We start from the raw sequence: 9,790 nt of genomic DNA on the forward strand, positions 1-9,790 counted from the left end.
GGACGTCGCAGGGCCCTTGGGAGTGTCTGGTGCACAGGCATGACCATTCTTTGCCGGCCTCCTCCTCCCTTCCGTTTCCCGTGCCTCTGTAGGCTGTAGCCCAGGGCATGCAGAGTAGGGAGCAGGGGGGGCTGTAAACTCCAGCCCGCCCCTTCCCTGTAGTGGACCCGCCCCGGGGCCTGTGGCAACTGAAACCACGGAGGAGGAAGCTGGTAATCTCAGGAACTGGGCTGAGTGGATTCTGGTCCCGAGTTGGTCCGCTGCTGCCTGCCCCCAGAGCAGCTGCCCACAAGTTACCGCAAAGGTAACTTCACCTTTGCGGTCCAGAAGGTTAGATAGGGTATGGGCAAGGGGTGGCAGTGGGTGAGAACTGGAAAGGGGCCAGGCAGATGCTCTGGGAGCCTGAAACCTGTTGGGGGTGGGGCTGGGGGCTTGGGAAGGGCAGGAGAGTCCAGTGGCGCCGAGCAGTCCAGCAAACTTGGCACTGCTGAGGACCCTGGTACAGGATCCGGTACCATCCAGGAACAGTGTGGGTGACGGACCCTAGTAGGGATCTCCAGTCCGTTCCTGGAAAAGGAACCACTGGCTCTGGGACCTGGCCCGGCACACAGGAAAGAGCAAGAGCCGTCCCCAGCCCAGGTTGCTCTCTGTGCCTCTCGGTTTTTCTGCTGGACAGGACTCCACCCATGTCCTGCCCGGAGGGAGCCCTCTTTGACCTTACTAGCCTTTGGCCTCTTTTTCCTGCCCTTCCACCTCCAGCTGCTGCTTTGTCGCCACTGAATGACCTGGTCTCTGTCCCTAGGACACCAATATGGGCTTCTCTTCGGAGCTGTGCAGCCCCCAGGGCCACGGGGCAGTACAACAGATGCAGGAAGCGGAGCTCCGCTTACTGGAGGGGATGAGGAAGTGGATGGCCCAGAGGGTCAAGAGTGACCGAGAATATGCAGGGCTGCTCCACCACATGTCCCTGCAGGACGGCGGAGGTCAGAACTGGAGCAGTGGCCCTGACAGCCACGTCAGCCAGGTGAGCTTCCACTCACCCGGCTTCTCCCCAAACCCTTAGATGTGGGGCTGGAGAAATGTAGCACGCTTAGGCTCAAGGGCCGTTGTCACGCTCTTCCTGCTTCCCCATCCCACCTTGTGCCGTAGTCCTGGGCAGAGATCACGAGCCAGACAGAGAACCTGAGCCGGGTGCTGCGGCAGCACGCGGAAGATCTGAACTCGGGGCCCTTGAGCAAGCTGAGTGTGCTGATTCGGGAGCGGCAGCACCTGAGAAAGACGTACAACGAGCAGTGGCAGCAGCTGCAGCAGGAGCTCACCAAGGTGGGTGCGCACCCCGCGGAGGACTCTCGCAATCAGGAGTTGCACAAGAACGCCTGGGGAAGCGGAAGTCACTGGCCGCAGGCCTGGCTCCAGGATGGCTTGTCTGACCCTGCTGCTGCTGCTGCAGCTTCCTCTTTTTCTCCCCCAGCTCTGCTAACCTACTACAGGGCCTGTCGAGGCATCGATCTGTGCTTGAGCGGAGTGTTGAAGCCCAGAATGGGTGAGGCTAGCCCTTGCCTCAGAGATCAGTGCAGCTCAGGGGTGAGGGACTTGGGGTGGCCAAGTTCGTCTTTGACTCAGAGTGGCTCCTTTCAGGGCCCCAGAGACAGAGGTCTGTCGGGGTCTCAATTCCAGCTGCTCTTCAGCTATAGGCTGGGGGTGTGTGCGGCTGCTTTGTCTCCCACGGTCACTGGTTAGCCTCCCAGTACCACACCCCTTTCAGCGCCACACAGCTAGGTCTTCCCGTGTACCCACAGCGCCCCCTTGTGGTCCAACTTCCTTTCCTAACTGCATCCTAATTCAAGGGTCTGCCCGGCCTGGTCTATGAAGTGAGTTCTAGGACATCCAGAGCTGTTCCACAAAGAAACCCTGTCTCAAAAAAAAAAAAAAAAAAAAAAAAAAAAAAAAAAAAATGGAAATTAAAGAGTTGCACAAGCCAGGTCTGTAATCTTGCATTCAGGCAATAGAAGCAAGAAGATTGCAGGTTATTCTGGGCTATAGAGCAGGACCCTGTCTAAGAGGGGAAAAAAAAGAACAAAAGAAAACTAAGGGCCACTGAGACGGCTCAGTATGCAAAGGCACTTGCTGCCAAGCCTGCCAGCCTGAGTTTGATCCCTGGTATAAGGAGAGAACCAATGCTTGCAAGTTATTCTCTGATTTTATGTGTGCTATATCATATGCACACCTTCACACGCACACACACAAAGAGCTGGAGAGATGGCTGCATGGTTAAGAGTGCTTACTGCTCTCTCAGAGGATCAGAGTTTGGATCCCAGCACCTACATCAAACAAAGCTCACAGCCACCTATAACTTTAGTCCCAGCATCTAATAGCCCCCTCTGTCTTTGGAAGGACATGCCTTCCTGCGTGCACACACACATAAATAAAATTAAACAAATCTTTGAGATAATAATAATTCAACATAAAATTGAGTGTAGTGGTTCATGTCTGTAATCCAGAGATAGGATTGCCACAAGTTTCAGGCCAGCCTGGGCTACAGAGTGAGTTTTAGGTAAACCTGGACTAGAGTGAGACCCTACCTCAAGAAAACAAGAAAAAAATGGTGAAAAAGAAAAGAATTTCTTTCTTTTATTATTATGTACAATGTTCTGCCTGCAGGTATGCCTGAGGGCCAGAAGAGGGCGCCAGATCTCGTTACAGATGGTTGTGAGCCACCATGTGGTTGCTGGGAATTGAACTCAGGACCTCTGGAAGAATAGCCAGTGCTTTTAACCACTGAGCCATCTCTCTAGCCCAAGAAAAAAATTTCAATGTGATAACAACAGGAGAGGAAGCTGAGCCTAAGGGGCTTTTGAGGGTGGAGTCACAGGAATATTTTTACCTGAGGCCAACTCTACCCGCCACCAGGTAGTCGGGTCCTGCCCCAAATTCCTTCCTGGCCCCTTCAGCAGACCATCTATAACTCAGCTCCTCTGACCTCAGCAGCCAGCTTCCCCAGAAGTCTCCAAACTCTTCTAGAAGTATAAGTTAGGCTAACCTGACACCCTGGATAGCACAACCTTTCTAAGGCTCTACCTCAGCTAGGACTCCCGAGGCTTGAGGCTCGGCCTCCCCCCCTCTGACCTCCCTTCTCTTCCAGACCCACAGTCAGGACATTGAAAAGCTAAAGAGTCAGTACCGGACCCTGGTTCGCGATAGTGCCCAGGCCAGGCGCAAGTACCAGGAAGCCAGCAAAGGTTTGGGGGCTTTCCTTCCTGACAGGAACAAAAACTCAGCCCAGTAAACCTGTCTGCAGGTGCCCAGGGGTGGGGTTGCTGCTTGGGCCTCTGGAATACCAACCCCCTGAGCGTGTGTGTGTGTGTCTGTGTGTGTCTCTGTGTCTATGTGTGATACCCCTCCCCCCACACACACACCTCTTACCTCCCACCCGCCAGACAAGGATCGAGACAAGGCCAAAGACAAGTATGTGCGCAGCCTGTGGAAGCTCTTTGCACACCACAACCGCTACGTGCTGGGTGTGAGGGCCGCACAGCTGCACCACCAGCATTACCACCAGTTCATGCTGCCTGGCTTGCTGCAGTCGCTACAGGACCTGCACGAGGAGATGGCGGCCATCCTGTAAGCCCACAACTCCATTCCATTCTAACCAGTGGTAAAACGTAAGACCGGAACTGGAGCCAGCGGGCTAGGTACCAGGCCTGGGAGACACAGACTTGGGGTCAACAGCACATTAATGCCTTATATATTTATTGGGGACCTAGCTCCTGAGTACTTATTGCATACCAGGAACTGCCCTGTGTGCCTATAAATCTTACCAGGAAGCAGAAGGCCTAGGAGGGCTTAAATGATTTGCCTAAGGTCATTCACTTGCAAACGAGCAGAGGTGAAAGTGGCAGGGTGGGGGTGGGGCGGGTCATCCAACCTAGAATTGCTCCTGAACCACCAGTGTCCTGGGCTGAGTGGCCCTCCTTGCCCAGTCCGAAGCCCTCTAACTCAGTGGTTCTCTGGGGTGGGGGATGCAGGAAGGACATCCTGCAGGAATACCTGGAGATCAGCAGTTTGGTGCAGGACGATGTGGCGACCATTCACCGGGAGTTGGCAGCAGCTGCTGCCCGCATCCAGCCCGAGCTGGAGTACCTAGGCTTCCTCCGGCAGTACGGGTAAGCCAGCCCTCATCCTTGGCTCCTGGACCTCTGACCTAGACACTGAAGGACCTTGTCCACCCACAGATCCACCCCCGACGTGCCACCTTGTGTCACTTTTGATGAGTCGCTTCTTGAAGAGGGTGAACAGCTGGAACCTGGGGAGCTGCAGCTGAACGAGCTGACCTTGGAGAGCGTGCAGCACACGTGCGTGGTAGTCTGGCAGACTACGACGTGTGTGTGTGTGTGTGTGTGTGTGCAGGGAACCCTTAGCTAGGTGGCCAGCCTAGGTTGGCTTTGTTGGGGTGCGTGTGGCAGGGTAGGGGGGTGGGGGGGATACAGCTTTCACCATCCTGTTCTTGGCACAGGCTGACCTCTGTGACAGATGAGCTGGCCGCGGCCACCAAAGAGGTGCTGAGCCGGCAGGAGATGGTCAGTCAGCTGCAGAGTGAGCTGAGGAATGAGGAACAGAGCACCCACCCCCGGGAGCGGTGAGCAGGCCCCACCTGCGGCAGCCTCCTGGCTCCCCTCCACTATGTGTGCACACTCCAGACTGAGCTTCTCTCTGGTCTCCTCTTCCCTTGCTCCTGCCTGCAGGGTGCAGCTTCTGGGCAAGAGGCAGGTGCTGCAGGAGGCGATGCAGGGGTTACAGGTAGCGCTGTGCAGCCAAGACAAGCTTCAGGCCCAGCAGGAGCTGCTGCAGAACAAGATGGAGCAACTAGGCACTGGCGAGCCCCCGGCTGTGCCGCTCCTTCAAGATGACCGCCATTCTACCTCCTCCGCGGTGAGATGCCCGGCCACCAACCGCCACGCACCTCCTCCCTCGCCAGCCTACCTGCAGGGGCTGTGCTCCTCATGTTTGCCCTCCCCCTCCCTAAGCCTGACCACCCGCTGACGTCTGTCCCTGGCCTCAGGAGCAGGAGCGAGAGGGGGGAAGGACACCCACACTGGAGATCCTTAAAAGCCACTTCTCTGGAATCTTCCGCCCCAAGTTCTCTGTGAGTAGTGCTAAGGCTGGGCCTCTACCTCTGCCCATCTAGTTGGGCCAGGCCAGGAGTCTCAGACATCCTCCTCCATGCCCTAGATAGAAGGACCTGCCTAGACTTCTTTCACTGGACGGCAGGGGTTGGGGGGAGGACTTCCTTTTCTTCCTTGGGGTTCCAGGCTTTAGATACCGCCAAGCCCCGACAGCCCCCTTGCCCTCTCCTCATCACCCCTGAATGTTGTTGCAGGGCCCTGCAGCCTTGGCTACTCCATTGCTCTGTCTGCTCTGGGAGTGATGGGGAGGCCTGTGGTTCAGAGGAGAAAAGTACTAACTTGGTTGTGATCTGCTAGCCTGGGCTTCCCATCCACGCTGTGCTCAGAGTGAGCGTGAACGAGGCCTCTCTAGTGTTGTGGAAATAGCCGTAGGAACGAAAGCAGCATAGGAGACAGAGGGACCCCACACTAGCCCAGTGTGCTCCCGCTATGAGCCAGCCCAGTGACTCCTCTGCATGTTCCCTCCAGATCCCTCCGCCGCTGCAGCTTGTTCCCGAGGTGCAGAAGCCCCTCCATGAGCAGCTGTGGTACCATGGGGCCCTCCCCCGGGCGGAGGTGGTTGAGCTGCTCACACACTCTGGGGACTTCCTGGTTCGGGAAAGCCAGGGCAAGCAGGAGTACGTGCTGTCCGTGCTGTGGGACGGCCAACCCCGGCACTTCATCATCCAGTCCTCCGATGTGAGTGAGACTGGGACCCTGAGCCTTCTGGACCCCACTCCTTCCTTCTCCTTCCTGTCTCCAGGGAAACGGCCTAGATGACTCTGAGAGAGTAGGGAGTAGCTGGCATCTTAGGTGCCTCTTCTCTCAGCTGGAGGGAGCCCCAGAGAAGGAAGATAGCGGGGTGCCACATACCACACTCCACTGCCTTACTTTGTGTCCTAGAGAGCCCCTGTCTCTCATGCTTTTCCTGTCCTTCTCTCAGGGCTCAGGGCTCCTCCCCAAAGGAAGCTGCTGACCTCATGTCTCCCCCCCACACCCGTAACCCCTGCCTCACAGAACCTGTACCGGCTGGAAGGGGACGGCTTTCCCAGCATCCCTTTGCTCATCGACCACCTGCTGTCCTCCCAGCAGCCCCTGACCAAGAAGAGCGGTGTTGTCCTGTACAGGGCGGTGCCCAAGGTGAGCCTGTGGCTGGCCTGGCCCGTGTTGGGCTTGGGCTTCACTAGTCAGCCTCCTCCCTCGGTCTCCACTGAGAGGGTGAAGGAAGCGTCACCCCACAGGGTGGCCAGCCTCAGTATGGGATGCCTTCCTACCCATGGGTCATATATATCAGCCTGGTGCCCGAATTATCTCAGTGTGTCCTGATGCGACCAACCCTATCAGCCAGTGTGACACACTGAGGCTCCAAGACAGACATAGTGTCAGCAGGAGAGCTACTCAGCCCGGCACAGGGCCCAGCACCTCTTCTTTTTGCTGGCTTCTGACGCCCCAGCCTCTCTCCTCAGGACAAGTGGGTGCTGAAGCATGAGGACCTGGTGTTGGGCGAGCAGATTGGAAGGGTAGGTCAGCCCCACCACCCTGGGCTCCTCCAGCCATCTGGGGGCCACCTGTTACCTCCTCACCAGCTTCCTCCAGGCCTTCACCAAGTCCCACCTGGGTTTTAGCTCCAGAGTCCTAGAGGGTCTCCCTGACTCAGTGTGACTCCAGCCTGTACCCTGGTTCCTTCGTCAGAAAACAGCAAACGACTCCTAGCCCCCCCCCCCGCCCAGAAGCCAGCACCCTGCCCCCAGCTCTTGCCCCTCTCAAGGGCTTCTTACCAAGCTCCTCTGTTAATGTAAAATGCCTGTCACTTTCCAATCAGAATGCTTTTCCAACCCAAAGTAAGACGATTCCTGGGTTTCCCACGTCACTTCTCAGGGAAGGTGGCACAGGTTAACTTTTGGGTCCCTGCTGGGGGAGCATTTCCTAGGGAGCCACGGTGACAGCATGAACAGTGGGGACAAGGTGGGCTGGCCCCTTGAGAAAGGTCAGCAGTACCAGGAAGCTGTGTAAGCCCGGGACTGTTTCAGGGGAACTTTGGAGATGTGTTTAGTGGCCGCCTCCGCGCAGACAACACCCCGGTGGCTGTGAAGTCCTGTCGAGAAACACTCCCACCCGACCTCAAGGCCAAGTTTCTTCAAGAAGCGAGGTGGGTGATAGAATAAGCATGACCTTGTATGTTCCTTGTATGTCCCTTGTATGTTCCTTGTATGAAAGGGTCCCTTGTATGGAAGGGTCCCTCCGTGCATGGCCTGGCATTCAATCCTCTGAGTCCAAGTAGCACCCATAATGCAAAGAGGTACTGACCAGGACCCCACCTGCGGTCACCTGTCCAGGACTGCTTGGCATTCAAGGCTTTTCTTTAGGGGGGTGGGGGGGGGGAAGCAGAGGGTGCTAGGGGGAGGTGCAGAAGGCTGTGGGCACACGTGGCCTAAGCAGCTGTTCACCACAGGATCCTGAAACAGTACAGCCACCCCAACATTGTGCGTCTCATTGGGGTCTGCACCCAGAAACAGCCCATCTACATTGTCATGGAGCTGGTGCAAGGTGAGCGGAGGAGGTGCTGATCTCCAGGGGGACGGCTCAGCTTGCTGGGGTCGGGGGGGGGCTTCCACCAGGCTCAAGGCTGCCCTCACCTCCAGGGGGCGACTTTCTGACCTTCCTGCGGACAGAGGGGCCCCGCCTGCGGGTGAAGACGCTGCTGCAGATGGTCGGAGACGCAGCGGCAGGCATGGAGTACTTGGAGAGCAAGTGCTGCATCCACCGGTGAGCGGACTGCAGGCCCCGTCGGGCCCCGTCATGGTGGCCGCCCGGCATCAGCCTTCCAGGCTGAACTGGTCTCGAGTGCCTTGAGAGTTTACACTCTGTCAGTATGCGTGCCGGTACATACGCGTGTATGTGTGTAGGGGCCAGAGATCAGTGTTAGGTGTCTTAATCTTTTACCCCTTTATTTTTGGAGACAGGGTGAGATAGTGAGACAGGGTGTCTCACTGACCCCAGAACTCATGGATTTGGTGACGCTGGCTAGCCATGAGCTCTAGGGATCCACTTCTTCCTCATCCCCCAGTGCCGGGATAACTGACAAACAAGCATTGCCAGCTTTCTCTATGAGAGCCCGGGATCTGAACTCAGGTCCTCATGATTGTACAACAGGCAGGCACTTTAGTGTGCCACATTCTTAGCCCCAGGGAACAGCTATGGTTCATTGTCTAGAGTGTTTGACCCGGCTGGGCAGACAACACTGCCTGGAGGAGACCAACTTCTGCTCTGCCTCACCCAGGGATCTGGCTGCTCGGAACTGCCTGGTGACCGAGAAGAATGTACTGAAGATCAGTGACTTCGGGATGTCCCGAGAAGAAGCCGATGGGATCTATGCAGCCTCAGGGGGGCTCAGACAAGTCCCTGTTAAGTGGACTGCGCCCGAGGCCCTTAACTATGGTACCTGATTCTCACCCACCCTGGGCTGCAAGGCTGACGGCCAGGCATGGTGGACTCTGGGTCCCTGAATGCGGACAGTCTCCCCACGTGGCCTCGTCTCCTTTGCAGGCCGCTACTCCTCAGAGAGCGATGTATGGAGCTTCGGCATTTTGCTGTGGGAGACCTTCAGCCTGGGGGCCTCACCCTATCCCAACCTCACCAATCAGCAGACGCGGGAGTTTGTGGAAAAGGGTGAGGCCGCAGATGCAGGATGGTGCCTCAGGGCCAAGCTCCTAGCTGGGAAGCTGCAGCTGAATGCTTCCTTCTCAGAACCTCCTACTGGGGCAGAATAAGAACTATGGGTGGCAAGCCTATTTATGCATGGTGGGTTAGAGATTAGAACCTAGGCCTCTGTCTTGGGGTTCTTAGTAGACCAGATTGGCTCTTTAAGGGCGGTGAGTCTGAAGCCATCTGGTCCCTTCTCACACTGGCTCCATTGTGCCTGTCCTCGCAGGGGGTCGTCTGCCTTGCCCGGAGCTGTGCCCTGATGCAGTCTTCAGACTCATGGAACAGTGCTGGGCCTATGAGCCTGGGCAGAGGCCTAGCTTCAGCAGCATAGTCCAGGAGCTGCAGAGCATCCGCAAGCGGCATCGGTGAGGCCTAGGGGCCCCTTGCTGAAACCAGTGGCCTGTCCAGAAAAGAACGTACCTCCTCAGCAGCTCTCAGTCCCTGTGTTGGACAGCTCCAAGACCTGGGTTCCAACCGCCAGCAAGACGGCTGCTGCGGGGTGCCGCCCCAGGGAGGTGCTCTGTCCCAATTCCTGCCCAGCTTCCTCTCAGGCAGAGAAAAATAAAACCAGTTGTGCCCATCAGGTAATCTTGGCATGTATGCTCCTCTGGAGGCCAGGGGCCAGTTCTAGGAGGAGATAAGCAGGGTCCTTATGGGACTGGGAAAGGAGGAAGGACAGAGAGCCCACTTGGGCTAGAGCTGGCTGACAAGATTTGGAGCTAGGAAGGAGCGCAGGGTGGTATGCAAGCTTTGACCAGATGGTGGCGCTGTTCCCTAGAAAAGGCTCATAGCTTTCTCGAAGCTGCCCAGATGCTGATTGTAAAGACATGGCTTTCAGGGAGCCTTTTTTGGTTTGGTTTGGTTGTTTTGTTTTGTTTTGTTTTGTTTTGAGAGAGGGTTTCTCTGTAGCTTTGAAGCCTGTC

The 9,790-nt window shown here is 56.6% G+C and overlaps 1 protein-coding gene across 4 annotated transcripts; it reads left to right on the forward strand.

Moving 5' to 3' along the window:
• Positions 1 to 213: 213 nt before the first annotated feature.
• Positions 214 to 9,443, forward strand: Fes (FES proto-oncogene, tyrosine kinase). 4 transcript variants are annotated; one of them, XM_057756116.1, is made up of 19 exons: positions 214 to 330; positions 760 to 1,024; positions 1,150 to 1,323; positions 3,143 to 3,239; positions 3,438 to 3,621; positions 4,026 to 4,163; positions 4,233 to 4,352; positions 4,514 to 4,636; positions 4,743 to 4,929; positions 5,060 to 5,143; positions 5,652 to 5,861; positions 6,180 to 6,302; positions 6,629 to 6,682; positions 7,193 to 7,311; positions 7,615 to 7,709; positions 7,805 to 7,928; positions 8,443 to 8,600; positions 8,709 to 8,831; positions 9,094 to 9,443. In XM_057756116.1, the coding sequence occupies exons 2-19, from the start codon at positions 812 to 814 to the stop codon at positions 9,234 to 9,236; spliced, it is 2,469 nt and encodes an 822-aa protein (XP_057612099.1). In that variant the 5' UTR covers positions 214 to 330; positions 760 to 811; the 3' UTR covers positions 9,237 to 9,443. The 4 variants fall into 4 exon arrangements, with proteins under 4 accessions (XP_057612099.1, XP_057612098.1, XP_057612101.1 ...); XM_057756115.1 differs by having other exon boundaries at positions 803 to 1,024; XM_057756118.1 differs by having other exon boundaries at positions 803 to 1,024; positions 7,835 to 7,928.
• Positions 9,444 to 9,790: the final 347 nt, after the last annotated feature.

Source organism: Chionomys nivalis, chromosome 23 (genome assembly GCF_950005125.1).
Source record: "Chionomys nivalis chromosome 23, mChiNiv1.1, whole genome shotgun sequence".
Classification (NCBI taxonomy): domain Eukaryota; kingdom Metazoa; phylum Chordata; class Mammalia; order Rodentia; family Cricetidae; genus Chionomys; species Chionomys nivalis.

Excerpts from the sequence above, each read along its gene's own strand:
- Fes (XM_057756116.1), top strand. The coding sequence starts at position 812 with ATGGGCTTCTCTTCGGAGCTGTGCAGCCCCCAGGGCCACGGGGCAGTA. Across the intron at positions 4,164-4,232 it reads GGCTTCCTCCGGCAGTACGG|ATCCACCCCCGACGTGCCAC; the intron begins GTAAGCCAGCCC and ends GTCCACCCACAG. Across the intron at positions 5,862-6,179 it reads TCATCATCCAGTCCTCCGAT|AACCTGTACCGGCTGGAAGG; the intron begins GTGAGTGAGACT and ends CCTGCCTCACAG.